Source organism: Cebus imitator, unplaced genomic scaffold, assembly GCF_001604975.1.
Source record: "Cebus imitator isolate Cc_AM_T3 unplaced genomic scaffold, Cebus_imitator-1.0 Scaffold894, whole genome shotgun sequence".
NCBI lineage: Eukaryota > Metazoa > Chordata > Mammalia > Primates > Cebidae > Cebus > Cebus imitator.
In genome coordinates, this window is record NW_016108209.1 from 2,342 (window position 1) to 26,189 (window position 23,848).

Sequence of the window (23,848 nt, forward strand, 5' to 3'; positions counted from 1 at the left end):
ACACTGCAGAGTAATTACTTGTTTATTTTGCTTTACCCTACTAAATGTAAACTTCATGAAGACAGGGGTTTTTGTCTGTTCTGTTCATTGCTCTAATCTCAGCATGCAAAATAGTGTCTTGTGCATAGTAGGTGCTCAACGAATATTTGAGAAATAAATGAAATAATGAATTGCATCTTCATGGTGTAATTGTTAGAAAATTTCTGATTCCCTAAAAAGTCAGACATTCATATTGAAAAGTATATGTATGTGGTTTATATATCTCATATGCATGAATAAATGTATGTAAATATATCTCCAAAATGTGATAGAAATACTTTTATTTATCAGGTTTTTAACCATCCATCTGTGGCTTCTCACTATTAGAGAAGATTTTGGAAAGTTTCCTGTGTTTACTCTGAGAAATCCATTTGTTTCCATTTTCTACTGTCGTATCAAGAGTCTCACAAATAATATCTATTTCACTTCTGATAATACTAAAAACTTTCTTTACATACCAAGGCAAATGACAGAGGGGTTTACTGAACAATACATTAAACTTCTCAGGGGAATCTCTTTTAAAGGAAATACTCATCAAAGACCATATTGCAAGAGAATTGTATAATACAACAGGATGATCTATACAAGAAATTAATAAAACATGTACAATGTTGCTAATGCTTATGGTAAAATGCAAGAGAAATGCAGTAAAAAACCCATCAAAATACATTTTAAAGCATTTTCATGGAAATATTTACAATTAATGAACATTGGACATCTTCTAAATATAAGCTGCATGATAATGGTGGGCAGATATAAAGGTGAAGATGGTAAGCACTATGAGGACAGGGACTCATCTCATCCATCTGTTGGGGAGTGAAAATCAAGTTTGGTTTAGCAAACCTTTATTAAATTCCTACTATGCACCTGGCTTAGGTTAGGTCCAAGAAGGAAAAAGATGAACAAGATTTGCTGTCTGTCATACTGTACAGGTGTTTATAATTATGGTGCTGTATGTCTGGGGGGTGTGTATTTTTGTGTGGATATATAAGGATATGTGTACTGTATAGGAATCGACATAAAGGCAAACTGTCAAAGCAGTATGGCAGGTTAAGACAGAGTCTAGCACCATGTAGGGAAACAGCCCACACACTGAGAGATGAAAGGAGGAGGAGGTGGAATCCCAACGATATCTTTGGAATAACTGTTAGCTAGTGAATGGGAAGATTGTTCCGTGCTGAAAGAACAGCATGAGCGTGGTCAATGAGACTGGAAAGAAAACAATGTCTGGAGAACCACCAGCATCTTAGAGGACAGGTGGTGCTAGGGAAGGCCTACTATTGCACTCTATCTTTGATTTATTTTGAAACTCTTGTAAAATAATTAAACAAAAAATTTGTTATCAAAAAAGTATCCTTCATTCCCAGCATCCCTCCCCTTTTGCATTGGTGTTGTCAGACAGCGGAGTATTTTAAATAATCGGGAGCAGAGAGGGTGGAGGGGAGCGGCGGGAGGCGACAAACCTTGAAGATACTTATGAGAACTATGTTAGCTGTTAGGCATAGAAGACCTAAAGCCCCTCATCAAATACAATCACTTTACTATAAAGGCCATTTTACCTTAATCATTTCTACGGTAGCTTATGGAAACTAATAGATTGGAAACTAAATGAAACTAAGGGGAATCTTACGGAAAATCAAATTCAGACTCACCAAACGCTTATCCAGGGCAACTATGCTTTCATATATTTTTTCCCCCCTGTAAAGCAAGGCTAATCTATTGCCCGAGTGGCTGTTTGGACTAATTAGAACAAATACGGACGCGGTGAGAGTTCCATTCCGGCGAAACGAGGGTGAGAGGTTTTTCGTGGGTTTTCATTGAGGAGACAGGGAAACTAAAAAGATATGGAATATAGTTTGAAAGTATCGGTGTGAAAAACTATGCCTCGAGGGCCAACACGAAATACAGATACGATGGCGGGAGACAGTTTTTAGGCTGGAATGAAAATCTCCTTTGTTCACAGAGCAAACACTTTTCAATTTCACTCCGCTCTCAGTGTCTCTTCACAATTCTTGCTTCAGTATCGTCAACGGGTATCCAAGTCTCACACACTCATCCTGGCTAACGGAATAAAAATCTACATCTCTTTTCTATTTCAACATTCCAGGCTAAATGAGCTACCGCACTCAGCCTGGAAAATGAGTCGAGCTTTCAACTTAAGTGTAAACGTTTTAAATATAATACTGTAGTCGCCTACTTGGACTTTCCACCCAAGAACTACAACACCCAGAATGCATTGTTTTCTTTTCCGCCTTCTACCGAGGGAATGCCTAACTTGATCTCATTTCCACAAGTAATAGTCACATGACACGTTTCCCGTCAAGATGGCGGATACTCTCCCCTCGGAGTTTGATGTAATCGTAATAGGGACGGGTATGTGTATCTGGTACTTACCGGACAAAGTTTAGGAAGACTATCTTGTTCCTACTTTTTCTGTCAGTGGCGAGTTTTGGGAGAAACGTCTTGGGTCGAGCGTGGGAGGGAGAACGGAGAGGAAGTGAGGTAGTCCGGAGTCAGCGCGGGACTTGGCAGCTACAGGGAGGGGCTTGGACCCGCGGTGCTTATCGCCATTTGAGTAGGGGTTGATCTGGTAGATGTCGATTGCTGAGGTTGGTTGCTGCGGCGATTCCTGTTAATTTCCTTAGAGGGAAGTGGATGTGCAGTGTCATGAAATGGAGGGTCGGGATTTTATCAACGGAGACGACTTTGGCAAGACATTATGATTCCCTCCTTGTTGATTTCAAGGTGATATTCCCCATCATTTTGTCTCGCCATTTCATAGGACTTTTTCATAGATTTATATGATCCTAGGGTACTTCGCAGCTCAGACACAGCTTCATCCTCAGTTTTACAGGAAAGATGCTCAATTATTGCCCACGTGCGTATGAATTTACTAGGGAAAACAAACGGATTCTATTGTGTTGAGAAACCTAGGGAATTATATTTTGTTGAGGTAGCCATTATTCCTGCTTTATGGTGCTTAAAGCATCTTGCTTTCTACCACCCATAACTAAATGTGCTGAGAACAAGGTCCTGAGTTCCAGTTCAGGTGTCTGACTTTATCTCACTCTTGTTTTCCCGTCGTTTGTTCTTCATGTTTTGGGTGGAACCAGAAACTCCTCTGCAATTTCTAATTGACATATTAAATATATACGTGGCAGAAAACATATGGCATCAATTGGAATTTTTTTTTAAATAGTGTAATGGATGATCGTTTTAGATGGTATGAAATAGGTTGTTTGGTGGGGTTTTCTACTATTTGTAGAAAGGTAGGCCAGAGAAGCTCTAGAGGATGGGACCCTGTCCATTGTGTTAGTGAATTCAGTTCGTTGTCTTCTCAAACAGCCATGATTAGGAGCAGCCATGTTTTCAGGTTGGGAGTAAAAATAATAGCTACCTGTTTTCGAATGCCTAAAATTTCCTAATCACTGTGCCAAGCACTTTAGAAGCTGGACATAATCGTCACAGCCTTGTTAGAGTAGTAGGTACTTTCTACATTTTGTGGATGAGGAAAAGGGGACGTGGAAAGGTAATTTGCTCAGGATCACACAGCTGGCAAATTTCCAAAGGCCCATTTCATCCCAGAAAAGCAATCAGTGGTTCTGACCCTCAGAGTTGACCCATATTAGTAGAAATGAAGAAACTTGGTTTTAGGCTTTGCTTAGGGCTAGTGTGAATTGCTTGAATTGGGAGGGCCAGGTACTTAGTCTCTCTGAGCCTCAGTTTCCTTGTTTTTGAATATAGGGAAGGTAAATTAGATGGTCTTTGTGTTGTCTAGCAAAAAAATGCCTGTGTAACAGTTCTCAGAACAGCACGGACATGTTTATTCTTAGCCTGAAAATATCTGCGTGGCTGCAAATAACCTGGTTGTAGTTGCTATGAACAGATGTTGGATGAGAGCTGGAAAGAGCCAATGGACTATTCATTTTTTCTTTCCAGTCTATACTAAAACTGAGAACAACATCCATTTTGAAGTAGTTGTTATACCATACTTGAGTTTTATATTCTTGCTTTTTTTTTTTTTTTTGTTACCTTGGAACTTGAGGTGTTTTTAACAATTTTTTTAATCAACAGTTTTTTTTTTCAGGTCTCGGTTCAAATTTTAATTGATGAGTGTTTCTTCCTATTATGAAGTGCTGCTAATGCTTTTCATAAATATTTCACCTTCTGTACAGTTCAGAATTGGAATATATCTATTCTGTTAGAGTCTGTTATGGTAGAGGTAGGAAGTTACAGTGAGTGACCCAGAAAATTGCATCAGGAGACATAGCTTATATTTGGAAAAAGACTTATTTTATACTTATCTCAGCCAGTGCAATGTTATTTTTCAGTGTTTGGGAAGAACTTGTTTGAAGTTAGTCTTAAAACTTAAATTTTTCATATTGTTTATTGGTGACATTCCAGGTTTTATCAAGCACATTGCTTAAATTGCTTAAATTTGTAATTTTTATGATGTGTAATTTTGTTTTTAGGTACATCAAAAGTGTAAAAATTGAATAAGAGTCATTTCCCAAAGAAATGATTCCTACCATTCCAATCATTACTTAATTGGATTTATTTTTTAGTGTGCTTGGTGGAATATTTCTTTTGTGAAATAGTTTGCTGAAAGTAGCCTTTAAAATATTTGATTTATTAAATGTACTACCTTGAGTAAATCATAGAAAAAGCGGTGTTTCATAGATTCAGTTGTATTAACAAAAGCAGAAGCAATAATGCATGCATCAGAAATTGGCTATTAGATGTACTTTTTAGCAGATTTAGTCCTAATTAAAATGTCATAAAGGGACAATTGCTTCATCAAGTATAATCACGTGAAGACAATATTCTATAATCCCTTTGACCTTGATTAACTTGTATTCTCATATTTTGTAATACAAGATGGAAACTCTTCCTTAAGATCATATTTTCAGGAGATTATGGGAAAAAAATAAACTTTGTATTTTCTTAGTTAAGCCCGTCTCCTTCTGGTTAGAAAATACAGTAAATATCTCTTGAACACCCAAAGACAGAAGAGTAAGATAAAGTGAATACTGGAAAAAATAGAAGAAAATGGAATAAAGAAGGAGAAAACAATGGAGTCTCAAGGGAGAGGATAAAAATAGATGTATGGGGTAAGTGTCTAGAAAGTGGTCCTCAACTTGGGTACAGAATTGTCATTTTCAGTGTATTTTGCCATTTAAAAAGTCATTTAAGTTACAGTTTTGTGGATTATAGACAAGTACCATTGGTTTCAGGTTAAAAATAGTCCCAGTAACATAACATCTCACTGGAGGTGACTTATCTGGCAACCTGTGTAATCTGCAGCACAGCAGAGCCGAGAACTCAACAGAAGAGTGGGCAAGATGGAAATTATAAAATCTATTTGATAATGTTGACATGCTTTATACATAGGGGAATCCCTGAGATCATCACTTAGAACATATTTATCCTTATTTTAAAAATAATTCTAGCAAGCTCAGCATATTAGAACCACTCCCTTAGAAGATACAAGGAATGTTATCAACTTCTGCAAAGACTGTGTTTGGTGGGAAGTGCTATTAGACATATAAATGACAATTTATGTCTGTATAGGAAAGGGAAGAGAAAAACACCTAAAATGCAAACCTACATCAAAAAGGCCTGATAACATTTGGTGTAGTGAGAAATACTCATTTTTCAGGTCATCCAACCCACATTTATTGAGAACCTAGTCTCTTCCCTTGTGAAGTTTACTGTATTGCCTGTTCTTGGGAACTCTTTGGGCTTCCTAACAGTCATATCCCCAAAGCTGTTCTTAAGACAATGTAGGCTTTTCATTGCATCCTTCTTTCTTTTTGAAAACCGTATAGAGGTTCAGCCACCATTTTTATTTCCTTTTAAAAGCACACTGCTCACATTGTCTTTTGGAGTTCTTCCCCTAAGATAAGCTGCAGAGCAGATTAGCTTAATTTTTCTCCTGCATAGCGTAAACACATAGATTCTTTTGATTTAAGCTTCCCCTCCCACCCCCCAGCATGGTGGCATGGACCTGTAATCCCCGTTACTTCGGAAGCTTAGGCACAGGCATCCCTTGAACCTAGGAGGCGGAGGTTGCAGTGATCTTAGATGGTGCCACTGCACTCTAGTCAGTGAAACAGAGTGAGACTGTCTCAAAAAAAAAAAAAAAAAAAGTTTCATTGGCCAGGTGCAGTGGCTCATGCCTGTAATCCCAGCACTTTGGGAAGCCGAGGCAGGTGGATTGTTTGAGCTCAGGAGTTTGAGATCTCAGCCTCCCAAGTACCTGAAATGGGCAACACAGCAAAACCCCATCTCTACAAAAAAATACAAAAATTAATTGGGTGTGATTACACATGCCTGTAGTCCCAGCTACTTGGAAGGCTGAGGTGGGAGGATTGCGTGAACCTGGGAGTTTGAGGCTGCAGTAAGCTGTAGTTGTGTCACTGCATTTCAGCCTGGGCAAAGAGCAAGACCCTGTCTCAAAAAAGAAGTTTTATTGCTAAACATTATGGAGAAAGAAAAGGGATAACAAAAATAAACGTGGGGAGATTACAAGGAGTATTCCTTGTAATCTGTAAATTGAGAGATTTCAATAGGTGATCTCCAAGGTAGGAATCTACCAGCTCTAAAATTATCATTTTATATATCTATGACACCATGTCCTTGAAAAAAGGCTAAATTCTGTTCTTTATAGTCTTTTTAAGAAGTAAAGTCAGTATTTAACGTACTTCAGAAATTTTTCTATCAAAATGGCTGGTGTGATTTGAATATTTGTCCTGCCCAAATCTCATGTTGAAATGTTATCCTCATTGTTGGAGGTGGAGTCTGGTGGGAGGTGTTTGGGTCATGGGAGCGGATCCCTCATGGCTTCATGCTGTTCTTGCAATTGTGAATGAGTTCTGGCAGGATCTTGTGGCTTATTTTTAATTTTTTTTTTTTTTTTTGAGACAGGGTCTTGCTCTGTCACTATGGTTGAAGTGCAGTGACACAGTCATGGCCCACTGCAGCCTTGACCTCCTGGGCCTAAGCGATCTTACCACCTCAGACTCCCAAGTAGCTGAGGTCACAGACATGCACCACCATGCCAGGCTAATTTTTAAAATTTTTGTAGAGATAGGGTCTCCCTATGTTGCCCAGGCTGGTTTTACACTTCTGAACTCAAGCAATCTACCTGCTTCGGTAGCCCAAAGTGCTAGGATTACAGATGGGAGCCACTGTGCCTGGTCGACTGGTTGTTTAAAAGTGTGTAGCATCTCCCCATACTCTCTTGCTTGCCTTGCCTTTCACCAAGGGAGATTCCTGCTTCCCTTTTGCCTTCTGCCATGATTAAAAGCTACCTGAGGCCTCCCAGAAGCTGAGCAGATGCCAGTACCATGCTTATACAGCCTGCAGTACTCTGAGCCATTTAAACCTTTTTTCTTTATAAATTACCCATTTTCAGGCATTCCTTTATAGCAACACAGGAATAGCCTAATACAATGACTGATTAGAAAAGACATTTTCTTGTTATTTTATTTTATTATTTTTTTTTGAGATGGGGTCTCTGTTACCCAGGCTGGAATGCAGTGGTGCGTTCTCGGCTCACTGTAACCTCCACCTCTGGGGTTCAAGCGATTCTCCTGCCTCAGCCTTCCAAGTAGCTGGGACTACAGGTATGTGCCACCATGCCCAGCTAATTATTTTTTGTATTTTTAGTAGAGATAGGGTTTCACCGTGTTAGCCAGGATGGTCTTGGCCATCTCCTGACCTCGTGATCGACCTGCCTTGGTTTCCCAAAGTGCTGAGATTACAGGCGTGAGCCACTGCGCCAGGCCAGAAAAGACATTTTCTTTAAAATGATAGACTGCTTTTTTCAGAAAAGTTCATGTAGGTAGCACAGTCCCATTCCTTGACGTTGGTGAATTTAAACATTAAGGTAGTTAACCTTGATTGGTAGCTCATTGACTTATGATGACGTTGGAATAGCATCACTTCTCTAAGCCTTGGGGGATAGTAATATTGCAGGAGGTATTGTGAAAACTGATGTTTACCAAGTATCTGTGCTAGCCTCAACACAAATGATTTCCTTTATGTCTCATTTAATCCTCTGCCAGGATGCCTGGGTGTGGTTCACACATCACAGGATGTCCATGATCCTCCCTGTGTATTTCGAAAATCTTCACATCTATTGTCTAGAGTGGATTTTTAAAAATTGTAAGATGCCACCTATTTGTGGATCATGAAGTGAATCCCAGCTTTATAAAAATGAGGCAGAATATATTACAATGCATGTAGTAAGGACGAATGTTGTTTTATATATGTAACCTATATATGTAACATATATGTAACACACACACACACATATATATATATATATATAACATATACACATGCACACACATGTTCTTGGAGAGGGCAGGGTCAAAAAATTTAGAGACTAGAGTATATCGATCAGCTGAATGACGTAGTGAGTAAGAGTGAAAAGGTATTTCAAAAATCCTTTAGTTTTACAAATGCCATACCTTACATATATATATATTTTTTAACTTTGACATGCACGTATCTCATTTGAGCAGTATAGTGGGGCGATTGACAGTGTGGCTCTGGAATCAGACACGCTGGGTTTGAATCCCAGCTATTCGTCTTTTGTCATCTTAGACATTTTCCTTAATCTCTTTATGCTTCAATTTTCTTATCTCTAACTAGGATAAACTTCACAAGACTGTGTTGAGGATTCAATGAAATAATTCCTATAAAAAAGCTTAGTAGGTGCTCATAAAATGCAGTTGTCTGTATGCTTTTAATGCCACACTGAGGTGCTTTCACTACTACGTTTATTTCGTGAATGCTTTCCAGGAAGGGCTCACGATTTCCGTGAAGAATGGTGGAAGGATTCAGTTGTCTGATTTATGTTTCCTGTCTTCTCATTGACTGCTTGGTGGGAAAGACCTTTATGTGTCTATTGTCACTGTTTCTATCAGATTTCTTACCTAGTGCCTTACCAGTTTTCTTTTTTTCTTTTTTTTTTTGTCTTCTTCTCTTTTGTTCACCAGCTTGCATTATTTATCATTTGTTTCCCTCATAGTTTTTGAAACAGATTTAGCATTTGTCTTATTTGAGGGATACTATGAAATACTTACTTCCCTGTCAATGTAAGAGATGCTGTAGGAGCGAAAGATAGCCTGCAGATTTTGCTGTTCTGAAAAATGCTTTGCACTTCTTCAGGCATTTATTGATGGAAAAGTATGTTTTTGTTTGCTTCCAATATCTCGAAAAGTAAAGAATTATCTGACTCTGGAGAAGAGTTTCTGGGAGATGCTTACCCTTCTCTGTAAATCATGAATTTGAGCCAGTACCTCAGAGAGAGCCACATCTGTTACCACAGTTTCCTCTGCTGCATCATTTTCATTTCCCATGCCTCATGTCATTTTTCTCATTTTCTCCAGTGTTCTCATGATGTTTTGGATAATAGGCTACAGCAATTAAATTCAAATATGGCAGCTCACCATTACATTCTCATGTTTAACATAAAATCCCAATGCACAGAAACAATTATAATTCCATATAATTGACCTGTTAACTCATGCTAAATCATCTGCGATTCAGTTTCAGTGCATTCTTTAACCTAAAGGTTAGTCTGTGCCTGTTCTATATGTAAATATATTTAAAAGTAAAATAGGTTAAAAGTCACTATTGGTGCTCATTAGAAACATTTTGGGGGCATTTAGTGTGGCTAGCAAAATAGGGATACCTTGAAAGGTTGATGTTTTGTTTTTGCTTTTCTAATAATTTCATTTAAAGGTTGGTGTAAAAAGAGATGATAATTTATCACAGATACTGCTTTTTTAGAGCATGATTATGAGAGCTAGCATGTTATATTGAGGCTGGTTTTTTTTGTTTTTTTTTTTTTGAGATGGATTCTCCTCTGTTGCCCAGGCTGGAGTTCAGTGGCGTGATCTTGGCTCACTGCAACCTCCGCCTCCCGGTTCAAGCGATTCTCCTGCCTCAGCCTCCTGAGTAGCTGGGATTACAGGTGTGCGCCACCATGCCCAGCTGATTTTTGTATTTTTAGTTGAGATGGGGTTTCACCATGTTGGTCAGCATGGTCTCAAACTCCTGACTTCGTGATCTGCCAGCCTCAGCCTCCCAAAGTGCTGGGATTACAGGTGTGAGCCGTTGCATCCGACAGAGGCTGTTTTTGATAAAAACAGTTTGCAAGTAGAGGGGAGAAGAGACCAGGGGCAACTTGGCCAGTATGGTGCTTAATGTAAGGGTTTCATCTCATACTGGATATTATCAAGAGCAAGAGCTGAAGTTCATAATGTATTATTTGACTGATTTGGTTTTTATCACATTTTAAAAGGTACTGATGAAGCAGGATATTTTCCTGACCCCTTCGTGGGAGTTGTGAAGGGGGTGCCCTGTTTACTCAGCCCACAGCTCTCAACTCCTCATGGGAGGGAGTGCGTGAGTGAACAAGGCAGGAACTGGAGTACATGAGTGCTGGAGTCAGCTGGCTGCTCTGGTGCCAGGAGAAGTGAACTCTACTCACTTGGTCCTGCTGCATTTCACCCCTCACAAGACGGGACATGGAGTTGAGCAGGTGCAGAAGCTGGGGCGAGTGCTTTTGGGCACTGGCAGGGGATTCAACTCTGTGCTGGCCCCACGGTCGTGTCTGGGGGGTGGTGCTCACAACCCCTGAAGCTCCAGAGGGAGCGTTACAGTGCTCTTTAAGCTCTGCCATCCCAGAAGGCTTACGGGTTAACAGCTCAGTGGGCCCTCTGCCTTTTTGCGTGAATTAGCCGCCTTCTGCCAGTGAGTGCAAAGGGCAAGTGTGACAGCCTTTTGGTGTCCACAGTTGTGGTTTCTGAGTTCTTGTCCAGCATCCAGTAGAAATGAGGTTGCACAAATGAATTGAAAGGTGGTAAATGCAGGGGATTTTATTGCCAATAGAGATGGCTTTCAATGGGAAGGGGAGCTGCAAAGTGGATGGGGTGGGAAGGTAATCTTCCAATGAATTCCAGCTGTCCCTGGCTGGATTCTTCTTTGAACTTACTCTGTCAAGGTGTCCCTCTGAATTCAAGCTACTTCTCTCTGATGTCCAACCGTAGTCTCCAATATCCAACTGCTTCTCCTCTCTCTGTGGGCTAAACCAGGTTTGTTTTATTTATTTATTTATTTTTTTTAAGATGAGGTTTCACCATGATGGCCAGGCTGGTCTTGGACTCCTGACCTCAGGTGATCCACCCACCTCGGCCTCCCAAAGCGCTAGGATTACAGGTGTGAGCCACAGCGCCCGGCCCAGGTTTATTTATTTATTTATTTTTAATTTTTATTTTGAAAAGGATTGTTGCTCTGCCCACTGTGCAATGTCCGCCTCCCGTGTTCAAGCAATTCTCCCGCCCCAGCCTCCCGAGTAGCTGGGATTATAGGCGTGTGCCACCATGTCTGGCTAATTTTTTGTGTTTGTAGTAGAGACGATGTTTCACGGTGTTAGCCAGCATAGTCTCAATCTGCTGACCTCGTGATCCACCCACCTTGGCCTCCCAAAGTGCTGGGATTACAGGCATGAGCCACCACTCCTGGTGAGCCTGGGGTTTTTATGGACACAGGATGGGGTGTGGGGCGGGGCATGGGTGGTTTTGGAAAAGGCCAGATTCCCACAGGAAAACAGGGATATAAGTTCTCACTTTGTGCCATGTTCAGGCTTGAGGGTGGGGTTTTCTCAGGGACCTGCCCTTTTCTGCCTAGAATTTCCGTGCCTCCTGTTCCTATCACTAACATCTACTGTTTCTTCTGAGTAGTATTCTCAGAAGTATAGTATTTTTTTTTTATTTGTCCAGGACAGTGTTCTCATTGAGTTATTATGGCTATTAGTTAATGGTAGTTTTAGTCATTTTATATTGCTTTGAAATGTTTTGAATCATATTCTGTGATCTGACTTTGCACATTTTTAAACTAGTCTTTTATTTGTGGGTTTAAAATCATGAGAAATTTACATAAGCTAAAGTATAGAGAAATAAGGTTTTACACATGAATATCAGGCCTATTAAGAAGATGCTGAGGTGTGAGTTCAAATCCTTATTTTCTGCAACTGTGTTACTTTGGTTTAAGCTACGTAAACAAAATCGATGATAATTAGAAAGTTAGTTTTAGTGCTTGCAACACACTATCAAACACATGAAAAATACTGTCTAACATTTGTTGTGTGCCAAACAGTGTGATAAGCCCCTAAAATGCATGATCTCATTTTCACAGCAACCCTGCAGTAGATACGATATCATCTCCATTTTACAAATGTGGAGCCTGAGGCTTAGCTAAGTTTGATGTAGGTGAAACAGTTAAGACCGAAGCTTTTCTGACTAAGGTGGAGGTATTAGATTGAGTTTGCTAGAATCTTTCAATTGAAAAAATACCTCATAGTATCAAGATTAGATTATTTTGCCCTGCATTTGCGGTTGGCAATTGTTTTATTTTGGAGAGTTGCCATTGCTGACATTAAAATCCTGATTCCAACAATAGCCCCATGATGTCTGCTTATTATTGACAGCATCATGACATCTGTATCAGCTTGCAAACCTTTTTTGATGAAGGCAAATGGAATGAACTGGTTGTGTTTATCCCTTAAAACTGAAGAGGGAATCAGCCACTAAAGCAATGGCCAGAAATGGGATCAGAAATTACAGTTACATTTTAAGACATAATTTGTTTCAGTAGGAATTCTTTTTTTTTTTTTTGAGATGGAGTCTCGCTCTTGTTACCCAGGCTGGAGTGCAATGGCGCGATCTCGGCTCACCGCAACCTCCGTCTCCTGGGTTCAGGCAATTCTCCTGCCTCAGCCTCCTGAGTAGCGGGGATTACAGGCACGTGCCACCATGCCCAGCTAATTTTTTGTATTTTTAGTAGAGACGGGGTTTCACCATGTTGACCAGGATGGTCTCGATCTCTTGACCTCGTAATCCACCCGCCTCGGCCTCCCAAAGTGCTGGGATTACAGGCTTGAGCCACCGTGCCCGGCCCAGGAATTCTTTATTGATCCTGTAAACCAAGAGGTCTTAATCAATTTAGAAAGTTCATTTTCCCAAGGTTAAGGGCACGCCTGTGGCACAGCCTCAGGTCCTGATGACGTGCCGCAGGCGGTCAAGGCACGGGTTGATTTTACACATTTTAGGGAGACATGAAACATCAATCAATATATGTAAGATGTATAATACGTTGGTTCCATAAGGAAAGGCCAGACAACTCGAAGTAGGGAGGGGGCTTCTGGGTCATAGGTAGATAAGAGACAAACGAGGAAAACGAGGAATAGTCACTTATGCCTTAGTCTGTAGTGAAACTGTAGGGCCAAGGAAGCCATCAGATACGCATTTGTCTCATGTGAGCAGAGGAATGACTTTGAGTAATGCCTGTCCTTTGGTGGTTCACAAGGAATTTCCTTGTGGGGAAATTGTGAGGGAGGTATGTAGCTGTTTAAAAATCTTTGTAGCGATCTTATTTAGGAATAGAATGAGAGACAGGTTTGCCTACATAGTTCCCAGCTCCACTTTTCCCTTTGGCTTAGTGATTTTGGGGAGGTTTGTTTTCCTTTCACGATCCCAAGGTATATAATTTCCCATCGAAATATTTGTGCATGTGCTGGGGTTTGCCATTTTGTATCTTTTTTAATGTTCTTCACTTGCAAATTAAATTTTCAAGATCAACTATGGGACTCATTGTCCTATTTATGAAGCTTTTCTTCTTTTGATGGACTATTGTTTCCTACAGCCTTCGACAACTGTTAGTGCTTACAATGGATACATCATACTTCTTAATTGACAGGATGGATGTGGTAATGCCTTTTTTGTGCAAGAGCCCCCTCATTAATTTTCATGATAGGATTTTATATAAAGAAGGGTTTTTTTGGTATGATTTTTGTGACATTCTTGAAATGAATACTCATTCTCTTTCATCATCTATTTTAGACTCATAGCTTTATGAGTAATGCAGTAAAGGTCATGTTTCTTCTGTGGTACATTAGTAAAATATGTTCTGAACAGAGAAACTGTTTTATCATAAATTAAATGTTATGTTAAGTTTGAAGAGCATTGGGCTGGGGTATACTTTGCTGTGAAGAGATCATTTTGGTCACTTAAATTACAATAGAGATATTTTTGTTAAGAAAATTTAGGAAACATTAGGCCAGGCATGGTGGCTCACATCTGTAATTCCAGCACTTTGGGAGGCTGGGACAGGCAGATCACCTGAGGTCAGGAGTTCGAGACCAGCCCGGCCAACATGGTGAAACCCCATGTCTACTAAAAACACAAATATTAGCTAGGTTCAGTGGCAGGTGTGTGTAATCCTAATCCCAGCTACTCGGGAGTTGAGGGAGTTGAGGCAGGAGAATCGCTTGAACCCAGGAGGCAGAGGTTGCAGTGAGCTGAGACTGTGCCATTGCACTCCAGCCTGGGCAAGAAAAGCAAGACTCTGTCTCAAAAACAAAACAAAACTAAAGTGAAAATTAAGTAAAAGTTGATTGTAGTGGAGACTACATTTCCTGGTATGGATAAGGTCTTCAGCAAATATTTACATTTATTTTAAAAAACTTTAAGAGATTTTGTGTTGATGTAGTTTTCTCCATTTGGATGAAAAAACAGGATACTACATCTATTTTTAAGGTTTTTACAATGGAAAATTTAAAACATAAAAAAGTAGAATAAAATAACCCCCCACATACCAGTCTCTCCTGGTTTCAACAGTTATCAATTCATAGCCAGTCTCGTTTTGTCTGTATTGAGGACTAAACTCTGATTTTTTATCTTGCCCAAATTCCTACCTAAGGGGTCTAGGGAGTCATGGCCTACAAACCATAAATTCTCATCAGATGAGTTTTATTTGGCCCTATATATTGTGACTTACTTTTCATTCTGACTCTGGCATAACATTATGAGACAAGGAAATAATATTTAACCCAAAAATATATTTCCTTGCCATACTTTGAAATTGCCCTGCAAAGTCTCTTGTGGGAAAAATCCACATTCTATATAGAGAATCCCCTTCCTGCTTTGTTTTGCTTCCTTTCTTCCCAGATCCAGGAGATAATCAACTAAGAGACAGGCACCCTTTTAGGTCCTATAAGAAACATTTTACCACCTGCTCTCTCTCTGAAGTCTGCTACCTGAGAGACTCCTCTGTGCAATAAAACTTGGTCCCCACAGTCCTTTATCTTAACCTGAACGTGCCTTTCCATTAATCCCAGGTCTTGAGATAAACTCAACCAATTGTCAGCCAGAAAATGTTTAAATTTACCTATAGCCTGGAAGCGCCCCCCACACCCACTTTGAGTTGTCCCACCTTTCTGAACAAAACCAATGTATTTCTTAAATGTGTTTGAGGCCTCATGCCTCCCTAAAATGTATAAAACCAAGCTGTACTCCAATCACCTTGGGCACATGTTCTTAGGACCTCGTGAGAGCTGTGTCACGGGCCATGGTCACTCGTATCTGGCCCAGAATAAATCTCTTGAAATATTTTACAGAGTTTAATTCTTTTTGTTGACAATATCTTCCACTGTTTCTCGTGTTTCACCATCCAACCCTTAGTTATTTTGAAGCAAATCCTAAATATCATTCTATCTGTGCGTATTCCACCGTATGTCTAAAAGGTGTAAGGACTGTCCTTTTTAAACATAACTATTGTTTTGTTTAACATGTGCTTAACACTTTCATCATATGCCCTCCTTTGCATCTTCAGTTTTTTCTGAGGTATCTATCCATTTTGTTTCTTTGGTCTTGTGCTCTTTCTAGTTTAGTTCTCCTATCTGAAATGATTTTTTTCTTTAATTTGTTAACTACATGTTCTTCCCAAATGTTCCTGTTCTCTAATCGCCTTACATTTGGGTTTTTCTAATTTTGATTCATGTTCTCTCAGAGCTACCACCATTTTGTTAATTTCTTTTAGCACATAATACCATAGTTAGGCAACGTTTTTCATCTAATTTGTGAGGCTTTCTGACATTCTTTTATTGTCTGTTGGGATATTATTGTGTTCCTTATTCCCTTTTTTCCTAATGTACATTGAATGAGGTTCAACTGAGATCCTTTGGTGTTGCTCTTTTTTTTTTGAGACAGAGTCTCACTCTGTCGCCAGGCTCCAGGTTGGAGTGCAGTGGCACAATCTCGGTTCACTGCAACCTCTGCCTTCCGGATTCAAGCAATTCTCCTGCCTCAGCCTCCCCAGTAGCTGGGACTGCAGGCGCACGCCACCATGCCTAACTAATTTTTGTATTTTTAGTAGAGACAAGGTTTTACCATGTTGGCCAGGATGATCTCGATCTCTTGACCTCATGATCCACCCGCCTCGGCCTCCCAAAGTGCTGGGATTACAGGCTTGAGCCACTGCGCCGGCCACATTGCTCAAATTTTCACTTCGTTTTCAGTAGGAAGGATATGCCAGTAAACTATTCAAACTGTGCTGCTGTAGACCTCTCTTCTGTTTTCAGGATGTAATCAAACATGTAGCCTGAAATCAGCTGGCTCTGTTACCCTCCCCTAGTTTTGTCTAGACCGTCTCTTTCCTTTACCTCTATTTTCTCTGTTCTGCTGAATTTGGATTAGGTTCCTAGCAGTTACTCCTCAGTGCAGGACTATCCCTTCAGTCACAAGTTGAAGCCTGCAAAACCCCTTCCCAGTTTCTGCTGCTATTCTCAGAACAGCCTGCTAAGCTTCCAGTGAGTGCCTGATAGCACTTTTGGGGTTTTCTGGCTCTCAGAGCTGTAACGCTTTTTTTGATCTTCTCTTCATTTTCTTTTGCACACTTATTTATTTATTTATTTTTTGAGACGGAGTCTTGCTCTGTCACCCAGGCTGGATTGCAGTGGTGCAGTCTCGGCTCCCTGCAACCTCCGCCTCCCGGGTTCAAGCGATTCTCCTGTCTCAGCCTCCTGAGGAGCTGGGATTACAGGCGCCTGCCACCATGCCTGGCTAATTTTTGTATTTTTAGTAGAGACGGGGTTTCAGCATGTTGGCCGGGCTGATCTTGAACTCCTGACCTCAGGTGATCCACCGCTTAGGCCTACCAAAATGCAGGGATTACACTTTCTAATACCATGTGGGTGTTAGAGCTATTGGTGGCTTGTAACTACCCACTTCTATTTTGGGGTTCATGATGATAATGTATCACCTGGCCTTGCTTTGGATATTGTCCCTGGGGATATCCTGATTGCACTGTCTGTTTTTATGGGAGTTATGGGGGAGATTGAACAACTGCTGCTGTCTTTCCAGAATCCTCTTTTTATCTTTCTCTTTATCATTTACTCAAGAGCAGAGGTCAAGTTGTTGACCTAGCATAAACACTCATTCCAAGCCCTTCATTTTATCTAATAAGGATATCTATCTATAAGGAATCTGAATTCCAGAGAGGTTAGGTGACTTTGCTGAGGTCACAGCTATCTAGGATCCACCTAAAAACAGGAATCCAGTCCTTCAGATTCTTAATTCAGTACTCCTGAATACTGAAACTCTTTTTATTAGCCATTCCTAAAAGCTCAAACCATAGTGAATTTCAAAAATTAAAATAAAATTTCCAAGTTAATGTTTTGATGGATAGTATATTTTTCAAAAAATTCTAAAAATTACACAGCTATAAATGCATATTTTCTTCCACGAGGAAGTTCAGAGATTTTAAATTACCTTTACTAATATGTTAAGTTTTTTGTGGGGAGGAAAGAGTAATTGTCAATTTAAAAATATTTTTATCTGTACATTGTGAGAGTTCCCTAGGCTACTTCATTGGCAATTTTCTCCTTTTTATGGTAACCACTAAAAGTAGATTTAAGATGTAAATATTTAACATAGAATTTAAGATAGGAGTCTGGGTTGAAATTCAGCTTCTGCTTAATTTTGTGATGTCATTATTTTGAGTGGCTGCAACATGAGTTAAGGATGTAGTTTCGCCTTTGCATTGCTCAATCAAGTTTTCCTTGCCAGTAATTCTGTTTTTTCTTAAAAAGAAGTTACTCTTTATTAAAGCAGTCACAGTGAATTTTCTAGGTCTATGTAATTTTCTTTCTATTCTGGTCTTCACTGATAATGAATAACACATGGAATGACTTTCAAGGTAGAAAGCAGGAATCCATTTTGAAAGGTTCTATAAAATAAAGAGTGATTTATGGTTTCATATGATTTGAGCTGAAAGTACTTGGGCTTTGCCAGGTCATCAAAGTCCTGTCAGGGGAATCTATTATTTATTGTTCAATATGCTGGGAGTGGTGTAAGTACTTTATTTTATGTTTATCTTGTGTAAGCATAGTGTTAGGAAAAATCAATCCCAGATACTAATACATTTTAAGAATTTATCATGGGGAACTAACCTAAATTTTATAGTTGTAAATGATGAGATTTGACATTAAGAATTTGGATTAAAGGGGGATTTGGAAAATGAATGAATAATGGTTTTATCCCTGTAAAATATTTTAGGTGAGATTCTTGGGTCCTGATTTTAGCCTAGCTCTTTCATTTGATAATGAAACATCTCTACTTTATCTAGACAGGTTTTTAGAAAATTGCAGAAAGCTGGTACCATAAATGTTAGTGTATGGTGATATAACGTTACATAAGCATCTAATTTTTTTTTTTTCCTAGTTGCCACCTCTGTAACAAAACCTCAACTGTGAAAGGCATGATGGAGGAAACTTCTGTTTACCCTACTACAACTGTTAGGAGATGCTAATTTAATACCTAGTATTTACCTGTGTTTAATAAAAATGACTTGCCAAAGTTGTTGTCTTGCATCAGAATTTTACATGCTTGCTTATAATACTGTGGCAGAGCAAGTTCTTTGGTACAGCCTTTCTAATGAATTTAATAATTATATTTAATAATGTGAAATGCCTAAATGATACTAAATGACTGATGAACCTCTATAGTTTACCTAAAGAAAAGGCTATTGGACTTTTTAAAAAATGATTTTAAGTTGCTAGATCTTTGAAGGTAACTTAAGCAAATAGTAAGCAAGTGATAGCTTTTTTTTTCTTTCAAAGAACTAATCTTTTTGAAAGGGTAGGAAGAGGAGGGAAGAGAAGTAACATTTATTGAATGTCAACAACATGCCAAGAGCCACTATGTGTAGTGTTTGATACTGTTTTGTACCTGTTCCTCCCTGCACCCATATGAGATGTGTTATTATCCCCATCTTACAGTTGAAAACATTGTACTTGTGTATTTGTCCTGACACATTTTACAGAGTGTTTCCAGTGGAATGCTGTATTATTTGCCCCTAATCTAGGTTATCTGTTTCTAACTCATGCCTGGCTTTTCCTCATGGGAGAGACTATATAGTTCAAAATAAGCACATACATGTTTCATATAAATGCCTCACAAATATATTGTGTGAACTTGAGTAGCTGTTCACTTTTTTAAGCATTGAACAGGTGTTATTTTGAAACTAATCAAGAGTTTAAGTGCTAATAAAATTGAGCTTAGAAATATTAATTTGAACAAATCAGTCATTCTTTTACTAAATTAGCAATAAGACCAAAAACTTTTAAGTATGCACTTAGAAATAGTAATTTAAACAAAGCAAGCAGTCATTTTATTATTTTACCAAATTAGCAATATGACCAAAAAGTTTTAAGTATGTTGATTTTTCGTAAATAATTTTTAAAAACCCTGAAGCATAAAGCTCCAGTTTTATGCAGGTTTATCCTCCATGCTGTGACTACAGTTTTTATTTTTTTTTTGAAACCCTGATTTGACCATAATCTGGCTAAAGTACTTTCAAGTCTCCCTGTTCCTTAGAGGTTCAAATTCAGATACTCTAATTTGGCTTAAACTCCTTGGAAATTTTTAAAAATTTTGTTTCATGTTGATAAGAACACTTGACATGAGATCTCTGCTCTTAACAAATTTTTAAGTGTACAATACAGTGTTGTTTACTATAGGTACAATGTTGTAGAGCAGTTCTCTAGAAATTATTCATCTTTTATGACTGATACTTTGTGCCAATTGATTAGCAACTCCCTATTCCGCTCTCCCCTAAACCCATGGGAACCACCATTCCATTTTCTGATTCTGTAAATTTGCCTATTTTAGATACTTCATCTAGGTGGAATCATGCAGCATTTGTCCTACTGTGACTAGCTTTATGTTTGTTGCAGCAGCGTTTACCACGGGTAAGATGTGAAACAGCCTTAAATATCCATCGACAGAAGAATGGATGGAGAGTGGTATATCCATATAAGGGAATATTACTTGGTTATATATAAAAAAACAGTAATGAAGTACCGATCCATGCTATAACATGGATAACACTTGAAAACTTTATGTTAAGTGAAGTAGGCCAATCCGAAGACTTAAAAAAAAAAAAAAAAAAATTACTCTTTTGTTTTCCCTTCCTTTAACTTTGCCAGGAATGATCCCTTCCACTTTCCTTTTTCCGTCTCCTGTGCTCCTCGTGGTTGTTAGAGACCCTGAAAGGCCCAGCTCATTTCTCCTGTTCTTTGGAGCTTTCCATGACTCCCTGTACAGAGGGAGTATTTTTTTCAATTGTGTTTCTATGACAGTTTTAAATAAACTTATTATTTTAATCTCTTTAAATTCTTGTTCTATAGATTCTGAACTCTAACAGGCTAGGGATCGATATAAGGCAACCTCTCACTACCTGGCACAGTTTGTTTCTCTCCCTTCCTCTCCCCCTTCCCCGTTTTCCCTTTCTCTTTTTCTTTTCTTCAGCAAATATTTATAGAGAATCTATTACATGCCTCCTGTATCCTGGAAATTCTGTTTATTAAATGGGTGGGAAGAAATATGAAATCTTGGTTAAGAAGACATTGTTTACTATTTTATTAGTTTGCTATTTTAGTCATTCTAAGCATGAAGATAATAGACCCTTGCCATTTAACGTTAGAACAGCTTATGAATTTCACAAACTTATGGCTGGATGAAAGTATTGCGGAAAAACACACATGGTAGTCATTTTGGCTTTATGTCATTTGGACTCAAATCATGTTCAGTATTGAAATCCATTCTTGGCTTTGCTTTAATACCAGAGACTTGACTTCTGACATTGTTGATTACAGCCATGGAAATAACCATATTCATAACTGCCTACCCCAAGTAACAGTTATTTTGGGCTAAATGGAGGCGATTAATTTTATTATTGTTCACCATTGAAGTTGGCATCTGGTGAAAATAGGCATATGTTTGGGGTAGTGTTAGATGGAAATAATAAGCCTTCTAAAATATCGTTCTGAAGGATAATAAGAACAGATAGTGTTCATAGGGCAAGTACCCTTGCTAACAACAGAACCGAATCCTATGAGGTAGGTCATGATAGTCTCATTGATAGATGAAGAAACAAAGGCTCAGAGAAGTCAAGTGACTTGGCAAGTTATTTAACCTTTCTTAACTTATTTGCTCACGTAGATGATACTGCCTGCCTCCCAGGATTATAATGAGGAATAAATAAGATGATGTATGTGAAAATACAGTGTGAAGGATAAAACCCTATACTAATATTTGGTGGCATTGTTATTAATGCTGTCATTATTACACATAAAAACATTAATCTTTAACATCCTAATCTGCTTCCTGTTTATTTGCCACTATCCTTTTAACTAAGCTGCTTATCAGCTTTTAAAGTACCATAAGGACTGCATTTCACTGAAAAGGAAAGTTATTTCTTTAAGTGTAGCAAAAAGTTCAGGTGGTCTTAAGATTTGAGTAAGAGTTTTAACTAAAAAACTACATTTAGCAATTTAAAACTCTCCTATTTCCCTCTACTCCAAAATATTTTGTTTACTTGAATTATATCTAAAGTTAAGATTGGAACTTTATGATGGCTCATTTTCAATGATTGATATTTAATGGTTATTTTCAGTACATTTGTTAGAACTTCTTTTTTTTTGAACCAAGTATTATATACCCACAAAGTGTTCAACACCGGAAAACTAGTTCCTCTGTGAAGGCAGGCTGGAGCTTGTGTTTAGTATGGTTTTTAGCTAGAGATTGACTATTTCAATTGTTTCTATATGCATGTTGCTTTTTATGTACAGAAAATGGTGTTCCTTTTTCTTGAAATCCTTGATGCGTAGTGTGTAGCTTAAACCCTTGCCAACAGACTGGTGCTGTTTTATTCCACTAGGTAAAAATGTGAGAGGATCGGGCTGTTTCATTGTGGTGATGGAGTTAGTAGTAGCACTATAGAATTGCACTAAACTTTTAAAGCATGCTTTATTTTTATAACTAATATAAACAGTACTGGCTTCTGTCAACATGGTAGATCATATTTCTAAAAGTTATGGAAGAGTCTGGAACTTCCAGGGTATATTAACTGACAAATATAACAGAAAACTTGATTTTGTAAAATCGTAAAAGCATTATTATCTTTGGCCGTTTTAAATTTTTTGTTGGTACTGGTAGTAATATATATATATATATCCTTTTATGATGATCAGCTTTATGGTATGATTAAGTTTGATTCCAAAGCAGTAATGTTTTGTTTTCATACTGCTATATTAGTCAAAAAGCAAAATAAGGTATCTTGTAAGTGGCCCCTTTCTAAACTAGTTGACACATTTCTTAAGATAAAAAATGTATGACCCCTGAGTGGCATTGTGGCTTTTGAGTTAGACCTGGGTTTAAATTTCAACTCTAGAACTTCTTTTTTATTTTTTTTTTAAGCATTGGACAGAAAGTTAAGATATTTGTGTCTTTTTTCTTTTCTTTTTTCTTTTCTAAAATGCATATGAATTTAAAAGGCTCTTCTCTAAAATGCATATGCAGATGGTTATATCTCAGTGCAGTTGGTAGACTCAGACGAGCTAGTGTGTGAACATGGTTATTAACTGGACAATATATATAATTGCTCATTGATAGTAATTTACATACAAAAAGAACGTAAGTAATTTTAAAAATTCTTTTTTCTTTTTCCTTCTTTCCAAATTAAGTAGAACTGCTTTTTAAAAAATATATCTTCCCATAATAAAATTTTCAGTTGGAGTGGTCTATGTTTAAGAAACATCTTATAGTATAATTAATATAAACTTGATAATTCTGAATACAAGCAAGGATGGGTCTCTTTGGTGAAACTATTCTATACAGCAATGGCATGAATTGAACATTTTATGTAAAATGTGCATATTTCTACATTCTAAATGATACAGATGTGTGTTTTTATAGGTTTGCCTGAATCCATCTTTGCAGCTGCCTGTTCAAGAAGTGGCCAGAGGGTTCTGCACGTTGATTCGTAAGTTTATCAACGATAGCATTTAATACTTCCTAAATATCTCTATGCAAGATAAAAATTTACATAAACACACGTATGTCTGTACATTTGTACATGTATGTGTATATCATATATAAACTTAAGTTAGAAAAGAATTGGAATTGTTTAATTTTAACCACTAATATGTGAAATGTATAGCATACAAGTTTTACTATTCTGTGAAATAGTATGTTTCCTTTGAGAATAAACCAAATGCATCATTTTATTTTTCTCATGAGTGATTTTGTTTAAAATAGCAAGGAATTCTCCAAGAGGCTTGGCAACCTCATGCCTGCCCCATTTCTTAACATATGTGTTTGGGTATATACAGCCTATATATGCTGTTGTATTTTAGGCTTCATTTTCGATGGTTGTGAAAATCAGCCAATAGATTTTGGGTATTGTTTTCTTAAACTTCATTAAAATTTAAACTTAGAAAATCTTAACTGGGAAAAATATCTCCAATTATGTTTTTTCCTTTTTTTCCTTAAATGTGATGATTAAAAAGGAGGCTGATGAAAAACTCAAGTTTAAGATAAAGCATAGATTAAATCTCTTCCTCATCCCCACAAAACAAACCCCTAATGTCCCACTTTTCTATTTCGTGCTTTTG

The 23,848-nt window shown here is 38.1% G+C and overlaps 1 protein-coding gene across 4 annotated transcripts in view; it reads left to right on the forward strand.

Annotated features, from left to right (window-relative positions):
* The first annotated feature begins 2,330 nt into the window (after positions 1-2,330).
* The window catches only part of CHM (CHM Rab escort protein), a 183,056-nt gene continuing 161,538 nt past the window's right edge, over positions 2,331-23,848 (forward strand). For 3 of the 4 annotated variants that reach the window (XM_017520861.2, XM_037735673.1, XM_017520862.2), the window contains exons 1-2: positions 2,331-2,412; positions 23,151-23,217. In XM_017520861.2, coding sequence (XP_017376350.1) covers positions 2,364-2,412; positions 23,151-23,217 — 116 coding nt within the window. In that variant the 5' untranslated portion in view covers positions 2,331-2,363. Of the gene's footprint in view, positions 2,413-2,470; positions 2,662-23,150; positions 23,218-23,848 lie in introns of those variants that run through there. The other variant, XM_037735670.1, reaches the window with a different exon arrangement.